Source organism: Palaemon carinicauda, chromosome 8 (assembly GCF_036898095.1).
Source record: "Palaemon carinicauda isolate YSFRI2023 chromosome 8, ASM3689809v2, whole genome shotgun sequence".
Taxonomy (NCBI): Eukaryota; Metazoa; Arthropoda; class Malacostraca; order Decapoda; family Palaemonidae; genus Palaemon; species Palaemon carinicauda.
In genome coordinates this window covers 55753016-55778220 of record NC_090732.1, presented here as the reverse complement: position 1 = coordinate 55778220, position 25205 = coordinate 55753016, and the positions used below count along the sequence as shown (strand labels likewise).

General features: G+C 37.5%; 1 protein-coding gene across 1 annotated transcript in view; it reads left to right on the top strand.

Annotated features, from left to right (window-relative positions):
- dally (division abnormally delayed protein) overlaps positions 1-25205 on the top strand; it is a 995610-nt gene that overhangs the window by 947196 nt on the left and 23209 nt on the right. The window contains exon 5 of the mRNA XM_068378627.1: positions 10910-11084. Coding sequence (XP_068234728.1) covers positions 10910-11084 — 175 coding nt within the window. The remainder of the gene's footprint in view (positions 1-10909; positions 11085-25205) is intronic.

The window sequence follows — 25205 nt, the reverse complement described above, 5'->3', positions numbered from 1 at the left end:
AAAACCTCATCCAAATGAATCACAAACTAGAACAATGAAATACACACACACACACACACACACATAGATATTCGCGCTTATATTTTATATTTGCAGCTGAATTAATCCCATAGCTGATATTTATTGTTGCATTAACCTTTTCCAAAACCAGTGCCAATCTCGATATTGACATTTATAATCCTCGTTAACACAGCTAAAAGACTAGGTGGCCTACAGTAATTTTAGAGCGGGGATCCCGCATAGGTTCATGTTCACACCACGAATAAGTACCAGCATCAGGTAAAATATTGGAAGGCTCTATCATTCTGACACTACCTCGAAAGAGGAAATGTATATATATATATATATATATATATATATATATATATATATATATATATATATATATATATATATATATATATATACACACACACACACACACACGTTGTCTGCTACCATTACGTTGCAAGTACTACCGCGGTTACGAAATTCCACGAATGTTAGGTAATATGAACTAAAGATATTTTGTTTTTTCATCTGAAAATATTCACCTAATAAATTGAATTGGAATTTAATTGAAAAATACACTACAGCAGTGAATTTTCTATACTGTAATAATAATAATAATAATAATAATAATAATAATAATGGTAATAATAATAATAATAATGATAATAATAATAACTAGTGGAACCTGTGTAAATTACATGAAATGATATTTTCAATACTAATTATCTTGTTCCTAACCTATACATGTTTGAATAAAATGTCCCGAGATTAATTTTATAATCTAGGTTATGGAAATTGATAGAACTCAATTTTTTGTCTAATATTTACAGAAAGAGTCAGGTGCTAAAGACAAAATTGGGAAAACTATATAAGATGTGCTTTGGTTAAGTAATCAAAGTCTAATGTGAATTTGTAAGAGTATACCATGAAATTATTTCCGTTTTCTTTAAAGCGTGAATTTGTAAGAGTATACTATGAAATTATTTCCCTTTTCTTCAAAGCGTGAATTTGTAAGAGTATACCACGGAATTATTTCCGTTTTCTTTAAAGCGTGACAAAATAAATAACACACATGCTATCGTATTAATATATAGATAATATAGTACAGTACATTACAATCTTTTACTGGCAATACTAATATCCTCTCTCTCTCTCTCTCTCTCTCTCTCTCTCTCTCTCTCTCTCTCTCTCTCTCTCTCTCTCTCTCTCTCCATGTGCTGTACTACACTAAACTGTTTAGTATAAGAATTACAAGTACTGTTTACTGTATAATATTGTATTAATAACACGATACTGTCTGATATTAATGATAATGATAATAGAAGTAAAAGAGTAATGAAGAAACAAACATATACAATAACTTCATCACCAACACGGAATTTTTGGTGCTCATGTCATAATATCCATACTGTAAAGATATTTCTAATGTAAATCATTAAAAGAAGCCATAAAACAAAATACAATTCTTTATGATCAGCCTATGTAATAATTGATAATGTATAATGTATGATTAAATTATTTTAACATGTTATCAGTGATAACATGTTTTTGATATAAAGTGAAAGTTGCAGGAGTTTAATTGTTCATAAGTTTAGATCATCTTCATTTAGATAAAGAATGATATGTCATATTTAGAAATAATGAATTTATATAAAATTTCTGGTAATCTGATGATTTTCTTATTTTTTTAGATGAAAGATCATTAAGGGTATCATAACATGATATTATGAATTGTGTTCAACTCTATGCAATAATAATATTCCATATGTAAATTAAACATTACAGTTAAACCAAATTGAAATATTCCTTTACAACAGTTTGCCTGTTAAAGTTAATGACCTTTTTATTCTAACTGCTTGGTTCTGAGTGCGGTGTTCCGTTATAGATTATTTTTTCTTTCCTTTTATTGCGACCTGAACATAGTTCAGGTCCTCTTGTCAATTTTTTCTATCAACCAATAGTAAATTTATGGGAAAAGGACTTCTCTAAGAGTAAAACTGTTGCTTTGAGTAAACGACTGTGAACGTATTTTATACATAATTATATTTAGCAAATTTGTCTACGCAAAATCTGCATTTACATGAAATTAATACAGATATAATACAGTGGGAAATACTGAATAGAAGGAAATTAGGAGGATTAGTTTTAAGAAAGGGAAAAAGGATAAAATGGAATAAGGAAGGGTATGAGGAATAAACAGAGACTAAATTTAACTGTAGAATGCAAAAGTAACATTAATGAAAAGATGAAGGCTAAGGAAATAGAAAAGAGTGCAGAACAGGAAAATTATTTTAGCCTTTGAAATAAAATAGAATTGAAAGAGATACAATATCGTTGGAAATACCGATTGCAAAGGAATAAGGATAATAGGGAATGAAAAAGGAAATAAATACGAGAATAAGGGTATAAGGAATGTGTGAATAACAGAAATAAAAAAGATATAAGAAAGAGGGAAGAAACCTTTTAGCCTCTGGGTTAACTTTCCCTTAACTTAAAACCTAACTTTACTGCAATCTACTCTACTGAGTGGTGATGTAATGGTGAGCGGGTTGAACATTCTACAAGTGGTACAAACATTAGCCAGTGCATAATTTTTTTTTATAGTGGTATCCAAAGTTTGACAGCATATACTTGAATCAGCGGTTATGTAGGTTCTACTGTGTGTGTATATATATATATATATATATATATATATATATATATATATATATATATATATATATATATATATATTCAGTATCATCATCAGCTGTTGCTATTCCACTGCAGGACAAAGGACTCAGATATGTCCTTCCACTCCCATCGGTTTATGGTCTTTGTGGAAATCTGTACCCACAAATTTTCTTAGCTCGTCAATCCATCGTCTTCTTTCCCTTCCCTTGTTTCATTTGCAATGTCTACTCACCCATTCTGTTATTTTTTTTCCCCACCTATTATCTGTCCTCATTATATGTCCTTGCCCATATCAATTTATTTTTCTACTTGTTTTTAGAATATCCTCTACTTTAGTTTGCTTTCGTATCCATGTTGCACTTCTTATGTCTCTTAGTGTTAATCTCATCATTATTTCTTTCCATAATTCATGTTCTAAGGTTTTAGTAAGCCTCTAAATTTCAGATGCATAAGTTAAAACTGGTAGGACCATCTGATTAAATACTTTTCTTTTTAGAGAAAGTTGAATTTTAATTTTCTTAATCTCATTTTGTTTACCAAAAGGTCTCCATCAAATTCTTATCCTTCTTTTAATTTCTGGGATAACACTGTCTGTCCTAAGTATGGATATTCATTAACTATCTCTACAAGTTTATCCATAACCCTTATTGTTATCTCTCTGTATTGTCATTGAACATTATCTTAGTTTTATTCTTATTCATTTTTATTAGTACATTTCTGCTTCTTTTGCAATTTCTCCCATGATTCGCTGAATAAAACTGTCATATGCAACCCTTAAGATGTTAAAGTAGTCCTGATTAATGTTAATTCCTATATTTTTCCAAGCTAATTTTTAAAAAATGTCTTGGTATGCTCTGAATGATTTAGGAGAGATGGGATCTCCCTGTCTAACTCCTTTGTCAATTGGAATTTTCCTCTATCTTTATTTAGTTTTAAGATTGTTGTACTGCCTGTATAGATATCGTCAAGATTTTATTTAGTCCTTGCTTTTGAAGGGGTTTCATTACTGCTGGAGTTTAGACAGAATAAAAAAAATCGTAGTGTACGAATGCCATACATGATGGTTTGTCATACTTTGTTGATTTTTCCATTAGCATGTTAATTATATAAATATGGTCAGTTCTTGAATAGCCATAGCTAAAACTTGTCTGCCCTCTTGGTTGATTAAATTTAGCCTAATATGATCTATGTAAACATCTTTCATATTATTGAGAGTAAAGCAATTATTAGCCCATCTTCTCTTGCTGCTTTTCCTTTTTGCATGCATTTTAACGCTGTATGTACACACATATGAATACAGTACATATATATATATATATATATATATATATATATATATATATATATATATGTGTGTGTGTGTGTGTGTGTGTATGTATATATATACACACATATACATATATATATATATATATATATATATATATATATATATATATATATATATATATACATATATATATATATATATATATATATATATATATATATATACACATATATATGTATATATATACATATATATATATATATATATATATATATATATATATATATATATATATAGGAGGTGTACATATGTGTATAAATCATGACTGCTGACACATCATGAACAGAAAATATGTATTATAGTGCAAAAATTTGATTGGAGTTAGTACTTTTGTCTTATTGGTGACATCAACGATCTGAGATTGAAAATAAATATACAAGAATGTTATATTTATATAAACCAGAGTTTAGATTTCAGTTGTGACCTGTGATTCTTAGAAATGGTCCCTCATTATTCCTTTTCGTAGTCATTTATATGGATTACTGTTTTGGCACCCAACCAACCGATTCTGTGATTTAAGCTAAGCCAATGGATAGCCAAAGCATTATTAACCAACTGCTTGGAGTCAGCTATCTTATGCTGTTTTGTTCTGATAGATATTCCTAGTTACATTCTGAACAAGGGATACTATATATCATATTATTATCATTTTTAGAGCAATTCTTAATGAACATGTTTTTCAATGCTCAACTTTATTTAAACTCTACCCCCATATTTAGCTATTTCTAAAGTGGTATGAGATATAAAAACATTCATTTTTAGGTAGTAGGTTGGCCAGGGCACCATCCACCCGTTGAGATACTACCGCTAGAGAGTTATGGGGTCTTTTGACTGGCCAGACAGTAGTAAATTGGATCTTTCTCTCTAGTTACGGTTTATTTTCCCTTTGCCTAACACATAAACCGAATAGTCTGGCCTATTCCTTACACATCCTTTCTGTTCTCATACACCTGACAACACAGATTACCAAACAATTCTTCTTACAGCACTGTAATTGTTCAGTGGCCACTTTTCTCTTTGTAAGTGTAGAAGAGACTCTTTAGCTATGGTAAGCAGCTCTTCTAGGAGAAGGACACTCCAAAATCAAACCATTGTTTTCTAATTTGGATAGTGCCATAGCCTCTGTACCATGGTCTTCCACTGTCTTGGTTTAGAGTTCTCTGGCTTGAGGTTACATTCGGGCACACTTTTCTATCTTATTTCTCTTCCTCTTATTTTGTTAAAGTTTTTATAGTTTATATAGGAGATATTTATTTTAATCTCGTTGTTGTTAAAATATTTTATTTTTCTTTGTTTCCTTTCCTCACTGAGCTATGTTCCCTGTTGGAGCCCCTGGGCTTATAGCATCCTGCTTTTCCAATTAGGGTTGTAGCTTAGCAAGTAATAATAATAATAATAATAATAATAATAATAATAATAATAATGGTAAACCAAGTAGATTATTCATTGATTAATTTGTCTGTAAATTGACACAATAGAAGTTTTTCTTTGCTCTATTCATTTAGTTTTCTAACAAAAACTTTTAGGATAGCAGATATTATTTTTTTCTTTTTTTAGTTTTGGTAAACTCATATTTTACGTACTTAGGGTTGTATATTCTTACGGCCCTGAGATACATTGATAGAGCTGGTCATTCTTACTGCCCTAAGGTTCATTGGTTCTATCCAAGAAATTTACCATAGAAAATGAGGAAAATAAGGGTATACCATTTTTAGTGTGTTATTTGTTAGACAAAATTGTAAGTTTAAATTTTCCATATATAGAAAACCTATCAATAACTTACCTTACTTACATTTCTGTTTATTCCATCCTAGAAAAAATATGAAGTATTCTATATTTTCCTCTATGTGTAGGGTACCAAGAATATGTAACCCTGACTACATAGAATTATTTTTAGTCTTCCCAACTCCTTCCACTTCATAGGTCGAGACAAGTTAATTACTCTTCTAAAATATTAGGACGCTCATGATCATTGTATGAAAAAAAACTTCAAGAGTCATTTATTTTCTATTCCTCTATTATGGCGTCTCTTCCTTCCACTTTTCTCTCGAATTGTTCACAAATAATATTTTTTATGAGATCGGCATTTGTTTACTTCACGAAATTGTAATGAATTCTTATCTTAGAGTGTGATGGATAAGGTCTCATTTTATTGAAAATACTGAATGAGTCGGAATTCTTTAGGGCAATTATCTTGAAACTTATGATATAGTGATTATGCTGCGAATTAAGTACTTGGAAATCGGAAGACTGGGAAGGAGAGACCTGGGGCTATACAGCGTCACTCACGCTTATTGGGAACCAGAAGGACCTTCCAGAGCCCCTCCCTCTTAGGGAAATGGGAGTTAATTAAAACAATATCTAGTTGAAATGTAAAAACAAAGGTGTTAGTATTTTTAGAGATCGAAAATTTCAGTTTCATTTTCTTATAGTATCACAAATTACTTGATTTTATTTGAAAACATCTATAAAGTATATCGAGGATCACGGGATCTGTGTAGGTTAACACCTTGGGGTATGTAATTTTTTTTTTCTATTTTTCTGTCATTTTGTTTCAAGAGATTGACAGTGATGGGGGTTTTGTTCTTTCGGGGGGTAAAATAAATACTTCACACATATTCATTATATTGTATTGGCAAACTAGCTATTGAAGACGCCAAGCATACACTCAAAGGACCCGTCGTTTTTTTTTTTTTTTTTTTTTTTTAATTCCTTTTTTTCCTTTAAACATCTTAAAATTTTTCTTCTAAAAATAATTTATTTTTTTTCTCTAACGAACCTCCTAAGTCCTTGGCGTATCCCATTATAGATAGAGTGATCTGCATCCATGGTAAAAAATCTGGCCTCCAATTTAGGTCTTTTGTTCCCGAGGAGAAGTGGAAAGAGAGGAAATGAAAGGGAGGAATCAGAAAAGCGAGGTTTGGAGATAATCGTAAAGGAGATTATCAACCATATTCAAAATCCTAATTAAATAATAAAATCAGTAATAAAAAAAACGGAAAAGCCACTCAGGCTGAAATGTTAGTACAAACTTATTTGGAGATAATGTTATTTTCCTTATAGTTTAATTCTGAAATGGAGGACAGAGCATGGTTGAGCTGTATTTTTGCATAAAATGTATGTTAATGTCAACACTTTTCAGAATTATTGGATTTTTCCAACGTCAACATGACATTCCTTTTATTTTCCTTACCAAAATAATTGATAGCTTCGCTACCTCAACATAATTGTGTGAGTATTTGATGAGGATTGGACAGTTTCCTTATCTTTGGAAATTAATTTGAAACCTAAATTAATTCAGGAATGAAGAAGCACACGTACTTCCTCTCCCCCCCCCCTTCGTCCTCTCTCTCTCTCTCTCTCTCTCTCTCTCTCTCTCTCTCTCTCTCTCTCTCTCTCTCTCTCTCTCGTTTAGGTGTGGGTTCATGACATTTTCTTGATATAATTGATGTAGGTGTTTTGATTTTTTCATAATGCAGTTAGAAATATTAATTATGTATATAACTAAATAAATAAATAAATATGTAAATAAACGCATACACACATATATAAGCGCGTGTGTGTGTTCATGTGTGTACATACTGATCTGACTGTTCGTTTAGTAGATACTTGAAAAAAATCGTCTGAAATGGAGAGTATTTAACTTTCCTAACATAAGCACCATTAATGACGGTGTAGGTTTCAAGTTTGGCACCTCTGCAAAGATTAATCTTGAGATAAATCAACTGATCAGGAATATCAGTGCTAGAAATGAACTTGATAAACATGTGCTTCTTGTTATTCTTCAGTAAATTATACCTATCAGCTGTAGAAAATACAGTTTAAAGACTTGGGACCATAAGCAAAGTGGATGTAAAAGATATTTATGCTACTTTGTTTTGCCTAAGCTTGGGAAAGAAACTTCTCTGGTTGGTAGTCTCATAATTGGGCAGTATATGTAGAGAGATTACAGAGCCAGCCTTTTTACCCGCAATGTTAAAGTATCTTTTGGGATAGAGTAAGGGGTCACCAGTTATGACTGTTCTATTAATAAAAGCTTGTGTTTTTCTTTATTGTTTCATAAATCTGGAATTTTGTTAATCGAAAATAGGATGGAGTAATTTATAAATTTTAGCCCTAGAATATTCTGTCTTGAATTCAATCCCACCTATCATCCTAGCTACAAAATTACTTTGAGCAAGCAAGAAGGGTTGGGTCTACCAGACTCACCCCTAAGAATATACATAAATACTGAAGACTAGAGTCTTCAAGGAAAATGTGTCTGGATATAAATGTGTGATTGATTAGTATTGTTGAGTAAATATTTATTATCGAGTTGAGGATGAATCTTTATATTACCTGGCCTGACATGTTCAGTACTCAACAGTGAATTACCAGGCCTAGAGGTCTGATAACTGACTCTGCCTAAGGTCACATAAGCAGTTCCAACAATAACTGTAGATCCCACTATCATAAAAGCCATGGTAACCGTCCCAAGTTCATTCCACTTGCAAAAGAGCGCAAGAACATGAAATAATGAGCACAGAGTCTCATGGCCTCTCCAACTGCACTGGAGCCAGACCGAAGTCGGGCGTCATTAAGGTGTTGAAAACTCTAGATTCCTCCTCCCTTACAAAGGGAAATGTCTGGACAATCAACTTGGATGATAGTTCTGTCCTCAAAGAACAAGCACAATCCAGACCAAGAACAGAACTGGAAATATACTCTGAAGATTTGAAGTTTTTTGGGTTTTGCCCTTCCATTGTGAAAACCTCTGAAGAGGAGCCTGATTGGCAATCTGCTTCGCCTTCAAAACCAGAAGTGCCTTTGGCACTCATAGCCCTACCATAGATTGATGAAGTATAGAGCACTTTACACTCTGTGATGGGTGTTGGTGAAGGCAGTATTGGGTGGCGAGTAGGAGTTTTGTACATACCGGTCACTTGGTGGTGAAGGACTTTGTCGCCAATCATGAGTACACAATGTAACATCTTTGTGCCCCTCTTAAGAGCACTGGGAGCATTCCTGGGTGGTCAGCTGTTCTTGTTCCCAGTCAAGCATGTGCGTAAAATTCCTGGGGCATAGCTTAGCTTGGCCATGCGGAGGAAGAGTAGGTAACAGGTGATCTCATTCCCTTCCGTGTGAGCACGTGGGAGCTTCTTCAGCGATTTAGAAATTGCAGGAAGAACAATCACACAGTGAATGATTACGAGACTGATCATCAGAAAACCCAAGGATCATATTCTTGATTGCGCTTATGTGAGGGAGTGTTCCATCACTGATAAATGCGAGATGACTGATCATTGATATCAGATCAGGCTACATGCTTTAATCTGACTGATAAAGACTGTGCTCGGTCTGATATGAGACTGAGCCTCAATAGCAGAAGCATAGGCTCCTGTACTGCATCCTGAGACACCTTTTTAGTACTGCACCATCTCTCTCTTTCTCTCTCTCTCTCTCTCTCTCTCTCTCTCTCTCTCTCTCTCTCTCTCTCTCTCTCTCTCTCTCTCTCTCTCTCTCGTAAGAGATAAAAGATGAGTCAACCAACCAGGAAAAGGGGAATAAGGGTTGAGCCCTTCATCCTGAACGGCAGTGCGCATTCTTAGTCAAGAACGAACTGAGCACTGTTAAAGCAAGAGCAGAAACTCCTGTACTGTGTACCGAGACCCGTTCCCAGTCTGGGTTGGTTCTTGGTACTGCCCGCCTCTTTCATGCGTAAGATAGGAGAGTCTCCTGCAATTCCTGTTGATAAATCCTTCTAGATTTTTTAATATACCTTTTTTTCTTCCTAGAAGTACTAGCAGAATCTGAGGAATGTGACAAAGATGATTTAGAGGAAGAGGAGGAGGAACGCACACACTTCTTGCCAACCATATTTGGGATCGATGTCTTGGAAACCAACAACAACACTCCCATAGAGGGACACTCCATAGGGGGTTTTTCTAAGGCAGCAGTGACAACACCAGAAAGTGTCATGCCCTCCAGCACCTCCACAGGTGAAGCAAGAGTCGGGAAGACACTACTGGGCAGACTCAGAAATCCTGTCAGTGGCAAAACCTTCTACCTACAGAGCACTAGTGATGCCCAAGGAAGATCAACTCTAGGTTCAGGTTGTTGTCGTCGTTGTACAGCTCCACGTACAAGGGGATGACTGATTATGAACAGTCATGCCCCACGCTAAAGACTCGAGGGTGAATAAATTAATGTCAAGATTGTGCATGAATTGGTCACATATTGTGGCTTTTACTTGGAAACACCTGCATATCCTTTTACTTTTTATTTGATTTATCCTGCTTTACCCTAATACAGAAACAAAAACTGTTCTGCACACTTATCCATTTATTCTAGAAAGAGAAAGCAGAATTTAAAAGAGCCTAAATTTTAGATACAGCAAGAGTACCTGTGCCCTTTTTCCATCTGAAGACAAAAGTGCTAGTCTTGTTGACTGACAGGTGGGCAGGGATTCACCACCACATGCTGGTAGTTGTAACTACCTCATTGAATTTTAATGGCTGCTCAAGCTTCGTTGAAGTCATACTCCTTAATTATAGGAAACTGATTTTCTTTTGGTGTTGGGTCAAATTCAATCGCGAGAAGCTCAATATATTGTCAATACCTGATATATATATATATATATATATATATATATATATATATATATATATATATATATATATATATATGTGTGTGTGTGTGTGTGTGTGTGTGTGTGTTTATATGGTGCTAGCAGTGGTATGTTTTGTTGCCAATAGCATAAGGTTACATTCTTGAAAAACTAGACATTGCAAAGTAAATTTCATGTTTTGACTTTCACCAAAAATATTTTATGGGTGAGTAACAATAATTATAGTTATTTTATGTACATAGATAAATTAAAATCTACGATCGTACAACAAATGTACAATTTTCATAATCATGTTTTTTTCTTTTCAGATGAATTGCAAATTGTGGAGGAACGCTCAGCCTCCAACATGTTGGACACTGCAGCAGCAGCTGTACGGGCAGTGGACACAGCTCGTGGGTGGTGGGCTGGATTAGCTGATTCCCATTGTAAGAATTTTGATACACAGGATAACAGTCAGTGCTGGAATGGTGTCCGAATTGCGCCGTAAGTTTTTTCTTAGATACTGTATCAACACAAACCTCCCATCTTTTTCAAACACGCACACAAAATTTTATCTGTAATTTGAAATGTAGGAGTAATTTGATTATTTTTTTCTTTTAGAAAATTACCCTTGTTATGCTGGATTTATTTCCTGAAACTAATACTTCTTGTGATGCTGTAGTTCTTTTGTCACATATTTTTATGTTTGCCTACCATTAAGAACAGAGATGTGTACTTCTTTTAGTCTTGTACAAATGGGGAGAAAATATTTAGTTTGTGTAAGCAGGCTACATATCAGCGATATCAAAACCTATGTTTTTGCATGTTAGACTTCCCAACGTGGAAAAGTATATTGTGATAGGCACGTGTTTTTTATCTTTTTCAAAGTCATCAAACACTAGCTGGTGAAATAACATTTCAAATGTTGTATTCCATATGGAGATCGCAATCTATTGTCCTTTCTTTTGTATTTTTAATAATGTGGAAGACTTCACAATTTTGTTCTAGAGCCACAAGTCTGTCATTCTATTTCATTTTCTTATCTTTTTAACTCCTCTCTTGTTGATAATTTGATTGAATTTTCTACCTCCTTGGTCATCAACCCTTCTTGATGTTTTTCCAGATGACCAATGATCTCTTCATGTGTTGTTTCATAGAGCAGATGATCATCTTCAAATGATCATCAAATTCCTCCAACAGCCATTGATCCTTTCAGGCTTTAATTTGTCTAATAACTCCTTGATAAATGGGATGGTATCAACAATCATAAATATCTTCCAGCACTCAATTATGTTCACATCCTAGTTGTGCATCCATATCCATATTACATAAACACCTTACAGTTGTAAAAGCTGTTTATGTACATGATAATGCCTTGCTCCAGAGGTTGTAGCAGTGTATTAGTCGGAAGAAATTTGATGCATTGATTTTTGGTGACATGTCTTGAGAATGGCATGGGCAACAATGGGTAGTGATACTTTAAAGAGCAAACGTTTTTTCAAAATATCATTTAATTTAGGAATGAAGAATTTGCTGAACTCCCGCTATGAAAGAAAAATAGTCCAAGCCTTGTTATTGTACTGCCATAACGCATGAGATGATCACTTGTTTTTCTTTCAAAGCCTGCAGATTCTTCATTCTGTATACAATGCATGGTTTATTGTGTACTCAGCGGGATTGCCACAAAGCAATAAAGTCAGCCACTCTTTCCATGCTTGCTTTTGTAGATATAGGTCATGTGGGACTTTTTTTTTCCATAGTAGCCCAGTCTCGTCATAAAGGAATATTTGTTAGCAATCATTGCCTCCCTCCTGGCTAATTTCTTTCAACTATGGTGTGGCCTCATCAGTAAATGCTGCCTCCCCAGAAAGCTTAATGTTTTTAAAGGCTATGTCTGTGCTAAAAATTATTAAGCAATCGCTGGAAATGGCCTGGTTTCTTATTCAATAGCCATTTCACAGTTATATTCTTCAAAAAGTTTAAGGCTTTCTGTCTTAATGTTTGGCCATCAATGGGAACTCCCCCTTTTGTCATCACTTTCAATCCATGTATTTAATTCCTTTTCACTTTTCTGAAAACTCCGTCACAAACCTTTAATGATACAGTACTGTATTATTTCTGTGAACCTCCCCTGATATTCATATTGCTTCTATCTCAAAGCTTAGGCTATTTTGTCGTTTACCCCAAAAATATAATTCTAATTATAAAACTTATTACTTCTACTCTCATCAGATGTTCATATTCCTTCTCTCTCGGCGCTGTTTAAATGTTGACGCCTACCCGATAATGAAAATTTCATGTTTTCTTTCTTTTGCCTTTCGGTCTCATAGTTGAAATTCAGTCTCTTGATATCTCTGGCTGGAGGGGAGGAGTGGTTTCATGTATATGAACATCAGGTGAGAATAGAACTAACAGATTTGTTCATAGAAATTCTGTTCATTTCTATAAAACTCCACTCCGGATGTTCATATTGCTGATTCCCATACTCTGATGGGGGGTGGGGGGTTTCAGTGAAGTTAAGAGACAAGGAATTGACAAATTTCATCGACCGCTTGAGCCTCATTGAAAAGGTAACCAATCCTAACCCCAGCTAAACTTGTAATTACATGAGTTTCCAGATTGGATTGCAAGCATATTTGCACTATCAATATTTCCAAACTAAATATTTATATGATAATTAAAACGTTGAACTTTCTCATTGAGAAAAAGAAAGCTCCTAATGCCCTGTAAAATTTTAATAAAAGTGGTTTCTTTTAGATAAAGCCATTACCAAAAATCTATTTCAAAGAATTAGTTTTTACAAATAAAGAGATGCAGCTGCCCAGTTGAACATTTATGTCCTTCCTCTGACTCAAATCTAACTCACTATATGATCTGGTCATTAAACATAGCATTTTAGGAAAGCAGACCTCTGAAACCTAAATCATAAACCTATTAAGAACATTTATTAATGATAGGCTTTTAAAGATCCCAATGGTAATAGGGGATCAGATAATCAATATATTTTCAGCATATATCCCCCAGATGGGTTGTCAAGAACATGAAAAATAATTATTTAGACATGAGTTTGAAGCTGCTTTTAGATCAGTGAAAGAGGAAGATATGGATAGGAGAGTGAGGAAGATAGATATGAGGAGGTACATGGAGGCCATGGGTTTGGAATTAGAAATGAGTATGGGGAGTATGCATTAGAGTTGGCTCAGAGTTCTGAATTGGCGTGTATCAACACCTGGTTTCAGAAGTTGGATATGGATCTGATAACCTATGAAAGTGGAGGAGTGGAAAGCCAAGTAGATTACTTATTGGTTAGAGAAGCAGACAAGAAAAATGTGATGAACTGTAAAGTGATTTTGGGGGAAGCTTGTGTTAAGCAACATAGACAGTAGTGATAGATTTTAAAATGAGACATAGAAAACCCGAGAAGAGAAAGAGGTTATCTAAAATTAAGGTTTGGGACCTTAAAGGAGATAAGTGTGAGCAATTTAGGAAAATTGTGAGAGAAATGACTGGAAAGGTGGAAAATATTTGGTTGGGTATGAAAGAAATGTGTAGGGGAAACTGAGGAATTAGCGGGAAGAGCCATATGGTGCGGCGAAAGGAGAAAAGTGGTGGTGGAAGAGAGAGGTGCAAGAATGAGTTAAAAGACAATCAAAGGCAATCAAGGACTGGAAAGTAATACAGGGAAAGGGAGCAGAGAAACGATATAGAGAAGAGGAAAGAGATTCTAGGAGGAAAGTGGGTATAGCTAATGAAAGAGCAGTAGAGCAATTAAATGAAAGGCTAAGAACAAAGGAAGGAGAAAAGGATATCTATAGAATTTCAAACTTGACGAAAAGGCAAAGACAGGATTTGGGGCAACTGGTCTGTCATCAGGGATAGAGATGGAAATATATTGCATAGGGATGATGACATTAAGAAAAGATGGAGAGAATATTATGGGGAAGTATTGAATACTGAAAATGAGAAAGAGGAGCTGGAAGATGCACAAAGGGTGGAGGGGCCAGTGATGGAGATACGGAGTACAGAAGTGAAGCAGTCATTGAGTAGAATGAAGAATGGTAAATCACCAGGCCTATCTGAGTCTCAAATTGAAATGGTCATGATACCAGAGCGACAGAGGGGGAAGAATGGAAGCTGGATTTATTGAGAGCAATATGGGAAGAGGAAATAATGGCTAAAAGTTGGGAAGAGAGTTTAATGGTATCTATACTTAAGCAGAAAGGTGACATCGTTGAATGCAGGAACTGCAGGGGAATTAAATTAACAGAGCATGGTTTAAAGGTGTTAGAGAGGGTACTAGATGAGCGAATGAGAGAGATTGTTAATATTGGGAATCATGAGTGTGAATTCATGAGGGGAGAGGACTGTGGATGCCATCTTTATAATAAGGCAGTACAGGAAAAGAGACTAGAGGGAAAACAGAAGCTCTTCTGTGCTTTTGTAGATTTAGAGAAGGCTTATGACAGAATACCATGAGAAGTGATGTTTTGGTCCTTCAGAAAGAGGAAAGCCCCAGAGAAGTTGGTTAGAATTGTAGAGATGATTTTCAGAAGAACAAGGACAAAAGTAATGACATCTATTGGAGAAACAGAAACCTTTGAAATTAGTGCTAGATTACATCAGGGGTCAGCATTAAGCTCGTTTTTATTTGTGTTAGTCTTTGATGTGTTAAGTGAAGGAATCAGAAATGAAGAGTTGTGGAAGTTGCTATATGCAGATGATAGGGACTGGATAGCCATACATGAAAGTAGAGGAGCTGTTATTAAACAGGTAGAACAAATACTTGGGATCTATTATAAATCAGGAGGGAGAATGTGAGGCTGAAGTTGAGAAAAGGATGAAAGCACCATTGGGAAAGTGGAGGGAGGTAGCAGGAGTGGTGTGTGATAGGAAAATGCCAATCAGGGTAAAAGTCAAGATCCATAGCACAGTAATAAGACCAGTATTAATGTATTCCGCATTAAGTGCATAAAAAGATACCGTAGTAATGAGGGTTTAGTTCATTGTTTTGAACAGCTTACAGTGCATTACATGGAAATAATATGCATTTATGCATTGTTATTCCATGGCAGAGGAGAAATCCCATCTCATTCCATCAATAAGGGAATAACTGTTGAAGTAGAGGAGGGTTGCTAGTACAGGTGAAATCATAGGGAGAACCACGGTAGGTACTCTCACGTAGTCAAGAGCAGGAGTAAGTACATAGATATCTGTAACAGTATACTATTATAATTTCTCATTTGCGGAGAAATTTGCACTCTCACCACATCTGTTCATTAAACTATAAGCCTTACTTTTACAAAACATATGAGGTTTATGCAGCTCTTGTATTACTCCACTCGTACACCTATTGTAAGAGCCCACACAGTACCTGATATTGGTTGACTACACGGAGAAAATGGTCTTCACTGACACCCTTGGTAATTAGTCGATAAATAAAACTAAATAACATGATACCTAATTCCCAACAAAAGTATCCCAGGCACTGAACAAGTATACATTCTTGTTTGTCATCGTCCAAAATATGAGAACATGAAGAGCAGAAAATTAAAAGTGACCCTATTGAAAAACGCTTGCTATTAGCAAATCACTTTGCAATGATAGAGTAAACGCTCTCGGGGCTTGAAAACCTGCAGTGACATTTCCAGCTACCGTGGAGTTAGTGAGCTTATGCCTCCAGTTTTCCATTGCTTCTAATTTGGAAGACAGGGAAAGCTAATAATATTACATTTATGGTTTTGAAACCCATCATATTTTATTTTCTTGACCAAGTTAGCATTCAAATAATAAAAGCCAATAAATAATGGATATTGCTCAGAAACTTCATCTTCAGTTAGCTGCACTCTTCCCAACTGTGAAAAATTATTATATATAAGCCTGGGAATTTTACTTTTTGGGAGAACCTCCCCACAACAGATATCTAGGATCTTTGGGGATTGGAGTGCCACCACTCTCATGCCATCAGGCAGAGTCTACAATGTTGTGGTTCGTAAACCAGACACGTAATTTTAAGTCCCGATACGTTGTGACACACACACATACACACACACACACACACACATATATATATATATATATATATATAAAGATCTAAGGAAAGAGAAAAACTAATTTTAAGAAAGAAAACAAACACTCCTGTAATAAGACACAAGTATGATGAGTTTAGTTTAGCAATATAAAATAGGTACCCCCAGGTACATGATAAAATAGAAACAAGAAGAAATGAAAACTAATTTAAACAATTTTGTATTGGAATCAGCAAAAGAGATAGGTATTAAAGTTTCTAAACAAGATGAATGAAAACTATCAAAAAAGACCAAACCTAATAAAGAAACGATTGGAAATGAGGGTAAAATCCGAGATAAAACAGAATTAGCAGATCTATCCAAAACAATAAACAAACTAAAAACCCAAGGCATTCGTAAACACAATCAGACCAAACTTGAGGAAACACTAAGGAAAGGAAGAAGCATCAAAATGATTAAAAAGAAGACTTGGAACAGCATGCCAACAGTTGTTTGCTTTAAAGGATAAAAATGGAAATATTATCAACAATGGAGACGGAGTGATAAAAAGTGCAAAAAATTTCTATACAATAGTGATATAAGAAATAACTTGTCCAATGGAAATAATGAAACAACTGAGACCTGGGCCAGTACTAGATGTAACAGTATGAAAAGTAAAGAAAACATTAAAATGCATGAAATGAGACAAAGCAGCAGGGGAAGATGGCCTAAAAATTTATTTAATATTAGAGGGAGGAGATTTCATAGTTGTAAAACTGGTTAAAGGTTGCATAATGTGTGCAAGAATGCTTTATACCTACAGCCTGGAAAAATTTTATCATTATACTAATTCACAAAAAGGGAGGCACAAAAGACCTGAAAAATTACCCCTCAATAAGTTTACTCTCCGTAATATATAAAATATTTATAAAGATTATATTAAGCCAAATAGAAAGGCAGATAGACTTTAATCAAGGTTTAGAAGTGGGTATTATACAATTGACCATATCTATGTACTTAACCAGGTAATGGAAAAATCAACAGAGTATGACAAACCACTGTGTTTTAAAGACTATGTTAATGCCTTTGATGCTGTCAAAACTTCAGTAGAAATGAAAGCCCTTGAAAGACAAGGAATATATGAATCTTATGTTAGAACACTTGAAGATATCTGTACAGGAAGTACAGCAAGCCTAAAACTACATAACGATTGTGAAAAAATTCCGGTTGAGAAAGGAGTTAGAGAGACCCCATCTCTCCTAAATTATTCACAGGATGCCTAGAAACTTTTTAAAAATTTATATTCGGAAAATATAGGAATTAATATTAATAGGGATAACCTTAGTAATTTAAAATCCACAGATGACATAGTTGTGTTTATGAATCATGGAAAGAATTGCAAAAGATGATAAAAGATTTGAATAGAGAAAGCAGAAATGTAGGACTTTCAATGAATATGAGTAAAACTTAGATAATGTTCAATGAAAATGTAGAGATAAATAACAAAAGTTATGAACAAATCTCTGGAGATTGTTAGTGTATATACATACTTAGGACAGACAGTAAGTGTTTCCCAAGGATACGAGACAGAAATTAAAGGAGGATAAGCATGGGGTGAAGAGCTTTTGGTAAACAAAATGAGATTAAGAAATGTAAAATTCCACTCTCTAAACCGAAAAGTATTTAATCAGATGTTGCTACCAGTTTTAACTTAAGCATCAGAAACTTGGAGTCTTCCTAAAGGCTTAGAATATAAGCTAATTACAACTCAAAGAGCTATGCCAAGAATAATGATGGTAATAGTACTAAGAGACAGAAAGAGCAACATGGATATGAGAGCAAACTAAAAGAGAGGATATTCTAACAGCATGTATGAAAAAGAAATGGACATGGGCAGGAAATATAATGAAAATGCCAGGTAATAGATGAACATCAAGAATAAGAGAATGTATCCATATAGAATGCAAAGGAAGCAGGGGAAGGAAGAGAAGACAATAGACTGGTGAACTAAGAAAGTCTGTGGGCGTGGATTGACATAGAAAACCCATGAAGAGACGCAAGTGGAAGAACATGCCTGAGGCCTTTGTTCTGCAGTGGACTAGAAATGGCTGATGAGATATATTTATATATACTGTATATATATATATATATATATATATATATATATATATATATATATATATATATATATACAGTATATATATATATATATATATATATATATATATATATATATATATATATATATATATATATATATATATACAGTATATATATACTGGATTTATCAGTACCAGTATCACCTCATGGTACAGGTGCTTCTCTACCCTTAGTAATTTACCTGATAGAATAATTTAAACTCTCAATAAAAAGGTAAATAGACACGAATAGGTTAAATGAAACAATAAAAAATACAGATTCCTTTCAGCTGTCTCACATCTTTATTCTTACAAATTATACACATCTTTATAAGGTCATCTTGACATGTTACCCAAAGTTCAACAACAAAATAAAGGGTTAGTCAGAACATAAAACATGAAGCTATTCGACAAACATCATCGATAATCTCGTGTATGAAAGGGGTAAGTCAAAGATGTAAAACACAATGGAACCGTTAGACAAGGAGGCTACTCAATTGTCCCGTTATTAAAAGGGTTTTTGTGACACACGTGGACGACGATCGATTGAATAATGTCTGACGTCCATATGATCATAAAACTCAAAGAATAATCTCAAAATTAGAATAAACTCCGCACGCATGTCCGAATGTCCTATTAGCCAGTGCTGTACAATCAAACAAATTACATCTACGGTAACTCAAAGGGGGAATGTGGCCACATATTGACACTTTCAACTCATTTATCATAGATCCCAATGGGCTGGGTGCTTGCTAAGGTCAATTTCATCTCCTTGGTCCACCCTAGAGATTCCCCTGGTAACCGCAAAGTCAGGATAAAGGGAACCCTGTCATTGCTACTGCTACTACGGGCTGCAGTGTTGCAAGAACCCGTGCTTGACCGCAAGGGCCAGGCAATATACAAACAAGCAAGCTACAGCTTCTAGGTGGTCTTCTTCCTCTTCTGGATGCACGAAGCATGGGAGGAGGAGATGTTCACCTAGGGCGGTCCATGCATGTCCCCGGGAGAGTGACCTGGACACCTGCACTCAAGGTTCCTAACAGTTTTTTTTTTAGCGGCGAGTTTGAAAGGGATCGGCCATTCACCTCTCTCCAAACTGCAAAAAAACACAAGGCATCCTTGTAGGCCTACCTGGTCTTTAGGTGCCATATGGGGATCGAAAAACATGATTAATCTTTCTGTGGAAGTAGAAGTATCTTGCAATTTCAAGAAATTATACCTAAGAATAAAACATAACTGTCTCGCATGTACAACAATTGATTTAAAAGAAAAATTGGCAACTGCAGTGCTTGGCGGATAAAAAATCATACTCAAGCGAACTTGAAATTTATGCAGAGTGATGTAAATAAAATACACAAATTCTAATGTACAATTTGCAACCAAAATCAGAAAAAGAATTTATTCTAGAATACACTACTTAAGGAAATAAGAACCACTTCATGCAAACAGCTAATTAGATATCAAACTGTGTAAAGTCACAAACAGAGATTATACAAGAGATAAACAAGAAAACAGAAAGAATAACTAAAGTAAATCATTCACAGGCTAAATAAAAAACGGATTTTGAGCGAAGCGAAAAATCTATTTTTGGGTAAGATGGCCATGTCGTCCTGATGGAAGTTCCTATTAGGTAGATTCCTTGGGTATATTACAACTACGGCGATATTCCCAGAGAATTTACCTTAAGGTACCCAGAATTCTAACTCCTGGAGCGAATATCCCTAATAAAAGAACCAGGGATATCGCAAAATATCAGCGGACGTATTCTTGACACGCCACATGGCAATCTGTACCCCGAACAGAGTTAACACTTCGTAGGGGTCAAATGGAAAGAAAACGAAAACGATAAGAGAGGGGGGAGCCGTTCGTAAGGTATCTCTCCTCTCCCGTTTCGTAAGCGTGCCCTGCACCGCTCGCGGCGCCATCTGTATTCCTTGTAGCGATACACGAGGTGCTACAGATACTGTATGTAGGGAGGGGACCTACAGCCCCTTCTTTTTTTTTTTTTTTTTTTAAAGTAAGGGGCAGGGCGGGTCCATCAGGACGACATGGCCATCTTACCCAAAAATAGATTTTTCGCTTCGCTCAAAATCCGTTTTTTGGGCTCAAGCCTTGTCGTCCTGATGGAAGTATACCAGAGCATTACTGTATCTGTGGATTCTCAAAACGTGCCGTACTCCCCAGAAGTATTTCCCCGGCCGACTCGACCTAGAGACCTAAGATGTTACCGTTATACATCTTTTCAACTAACCATAAACCATGATAGAGCTTCCTGCCCCCTACAGGGAAGAGTCCTACTAGACTCTGGGAAAGTCTCGAAGAGTACATATACCTATGTATAAATCACTGGCAAGCCAATATAGTGGTCTCACCCTATATAAAGTAAAGCATAGTTTGTAAAGAACTACTGCGTCAAAATGAAATATCGACCAGTTCCACGTTCGATACTGAGTTGGACAAAGGTTTATATCTGTGTAAGAAGAAACTTGCAACAAAAGCTTGCACCAAGGAACAGACTATTATAGTTATCCCCGATAAACATACATAGGATGAATGCTCAATTAATGATAAGAAATTGACACAGGTGAAGGAGATGCAAGGTTCCCAAGAACAAGTTTATTGACAAACAATAAATGGACATGGTTACAACAATTATATACATATAAGAGGTGGATAACCAAAGATTTGCATGAGTATGGTAGTAAACAGATACTTGTTTATCTGAAAGAAAAACATTAGAGCCACTTTCACGTACCGAGGTATCAAAGTTAAAAGTCTGTGTTACTAGCCACTCACATTAGCGTCCAAAACGCCCGGCACACATGTCTGTACTTATGCTAAGTTCACCTTGAAAGCGGAACAGATAACATGGGCAACCCGTGCCCTTACACTTAGTTATAGCACCGCATATAACTACACACTCACCCTGGAATTAATAGTCCCAATTAAATCCACTGTTCCTCGCAGAGTTAAACAGCAGGGTTAACGACGCAACCCACTGCTACCACAGACCTCTTTAGTTGCTCCACTTGTTTCGCATAGTGGCGAAAGAACACCCTGGAAGACTTCCAGCCGGTGAATGAACGCAGCTGTTCAAAATCCATAAAGTTAAAGAAATTTAAGGATGAGGCAACTTTCCTCGGATCATGACCTGCGGGTGAACTGTCAGGATCCGCTCTGCGAATAAAATATGTAATTTTCGCCCTGAGTTGTTTCAAAGATAAATTTGAGCCTGATGTTTCTCCTCTGAACAGTTGACCCCCCCTGAAGTCTGAAGTTCTACGAAGATAGACCTTTAGGCATTCTACGGTACATAGAGATGCATCTTCTTTCAGAGGGCAGATTCTCCAGGGACCCCACCTGTTGGTGGGTAACTCGTTCTTAGCGAGAAACGTAGGGTCCGGAAACAGGTTCAGTTCTCTCCCATCCAGGAACTGAACACGACCCTCCTCTCTCGAGAGGGCTACAATCTCACTAACCCTGGCCCTGGACGCGAGTGCAAATAGGAGGATAACCTTTTGGGTCAAATCCTTCAACGCACACTCCTCATTATTCAGTAATGAGGCGAAGTGAAGGACTTTATCTAAAGACCATGAAATAGGCTTTGGAGGTGCTGAAGGCCAGAGCCTAGCGCAGGCTTTCGGGACTTTATTAAAGATCTCATTAGCGAGGTCTACCTGGAAGGCATATAGGATGGGTCTTGTCAAAGCAGACTTACACGTAGAAATCGTGTTAGCTGCCAGCCCCTGCCTGTGGAGGTGGATGAAGAAGGACAAGCAGAAGTCCGTCGAGATCTCATGCGGATTCTTCTCTTTGACAAAGGCCACCCATTTTTTCCAAGCTGACTCATATTGCCTTCTAGTAGACTTGCATTTATACTCCTCCAGGAAGTCAATGCTGTCTTTCGAGATCCCGAACCGCTTCTTCACCGCTAGGGAGAGAAAATCATGAGCTGCAGGGTCCGGGTTTTCTGTAATGAAGCGCAGACAGTCGACTTCTGGACTCGCTGGGTCAGAACTGGGTCCGGCAGCGGTAGAAACTTCAACCGTAGTTCCAGTGCCAGAGGGAACCACACGCTGTTCGGCCACTTGTGGGCCACTATCGCTGCTACTCCCTTGAAGGATCTCAGTTTGTTGAGGACCCTCAACAGAAGGTTGTGAGGAGGGAACAGATAGATCCTGGACCATCTGTTCCAGTCGAGGGACATTGCGTCCACTGCTTCCGCCAAGGGGTCCTCGTACGGGGACACGTACCGGGGCAACTTCTTGTTGTCTTTCGTCGCAAAGAGGTCTATCTGCAGTTCCGGGACTTGACTCAAGATGAAGGAGAATGATCCTGCGTCTAGGGACCATTCCGACTCTACCGGTGTAAACCTGGATAGAGCGTCCGCTGTCACATTGCGGACTCCTTGAAGGTGAACTGCCGACAGGTACCACTTCTTCTTTTCCGCCAGTCGGAAGATGGCCAACATCACCTGGTTGAGAGCTGGGGACCTCGATCCCTGTCGATTCAGGCATTTCACAACCACCTCGCTGTCCAGCACCAACCTTATGTGGATCGAGTGACGCGGGGAAACTTTCTTTAAGGTAAGAAGCACTGCCATAGCTTCTAGAAAGTTTATGTGAAAGGTCTTGAATAGCTTGGACCAGGTCCCTTGGACCTTCTTCCGATGAGAGTGACCTCCCCACCCCTCCTTCGAGGCGTCTGTGTGAATCGACACCGACGGGGGAGGTGGTTGGAGAAGTACCGACTTCTTTAGTTGTCTGGCTTGGGACCACGGTCTGAGAAGAGTACGTAGCCAAAGCGGAACTGGTCTTCTCAGATCTCTTCGCGCGTTTGATACAAAGCTTCTCCACACTCCGGCTGCATCCTTCAGCTGTGCTCTTAGCACCGGGTCTGTTACCGACGCAAACTGGAGAGAGCCCAGTACCCTCTCTTGTTCGCGTCTTGATATCCTTTCGGAATCTAGAAGTCTCTTGACAGACCCCGCTATCTCCTTCCTTTTCATCATTGGGATGGAGAATCGGTGTGACACTAGGTCCTAGTGAATTCCCAACCACTGGAACCTCTGAGATGGAGAAAGACGAGACTTCTTTCTGTTGATCTTGAACCCTAGATACTCTAGGAACTGAATCACCTGTAGGGAAGCTTGCAAGCATTCTGCCCTGGATGCTGCCCACACCAGCCAGTCGTCCAGGTAGGCTACCACCTGGATCCCTTTTAGGCGTAATTGTTTGAGAGCTGCGCTCGCAAGCTTCGTGAAGATCCTTGGGGCTATGTTTAGCCCGAATGGCATGGCTCTGAAGGCGTATAGTCTTCGTTGTAGCTCGAATCCTAGGTAGGGGGAGAGACGGCGGCTGATTGGAACGTGCCAATAGGCGTCTGACAAATCTATGGAGACGGTAAATGCCCTCTTGGGCAGTAAGGTCCTTATGTGTTGCAGTGTTAACATCTTGAACTTGTAGTTCACTATGAACTTGTTGAGTGGCGACAAGTCCAGAATGACTCTGAGTTTCCCCGAGTCTTTCTTGGGAACACAAAACAGCCTCCCTTGGAATTTGATGGACTTTACCCTTCGAATCACATTTTTCTCCAACAGTTCTTGAATGTACTCCTCCAAAACGGGGGTGGAGTGTTGGAAAAATCGAGGGCACGGGGGCGGAGTGCTGTACCAGCTCCAACCGAGTCCATTCTTGAGCAGGCTGTGGGCCCAGGGATCGAAGGTCCAGCGATCCCGAAAGTTCTGAAGTCTCCCTCCTACCGGCATCATCTCACTTCGATTGCTGTACTGCAGTCTTGCCTCCCTGACCGCGACCACCTCTGGATCCCCTTCCCCTTGAGGGGCGTCTAGACGAGCCTCTGGCCGCTCCTCTAGGTTTCACTCGAAAGGTAGTCGACTGCCCTTCGAATGCTGGGTTGAAAGCTGGGGATTGCGATGACACGGCCTGGGGCACCCATTGGAAAGTGGTCGGGGCTTGGGCCACCATCTGGGGCACCGAAGGCAAAGCCAACTGCTGCTGCTGTTGTCGTTGCTGTCTAAAAGGCCTGGCTGGCCGGGAAGGTAGCCTAGATCTCATCGTCTTCCCCTTCGGTTGGGGACCCTCGTCGGGGGAAGACTTCCTCTTGAGGGACAGGCCCCACTTCAGGAGAAGATTTCTGTTCTCCGTGGCGGGCTTGTCCACCACCTCCTTGACTGCATCGTTAGGGAAAAGGTCCTTGCCCCAGATGTTGGAGGAGATCAGCTTCCTTGGCTCGTGCCTCACTGTCGCCGAAGCGAACACAAACTCTCTACAGGCCCTCCTCGCCTTGACGAAGCTATAGAGGTCCTTGGTCACCGTGGCCAGATGGGTCTTGGCCACCACCATAAACATCTCGTGGACCTTAGGGTCGCTCGCCATTGTCTCGAGAGTTGTCTGGAGAGACATCGAAGCCGCCAAACGTTCCTTCGTCTCGAGCTCCCTCCGCAGGAGGAAGTCAGACAG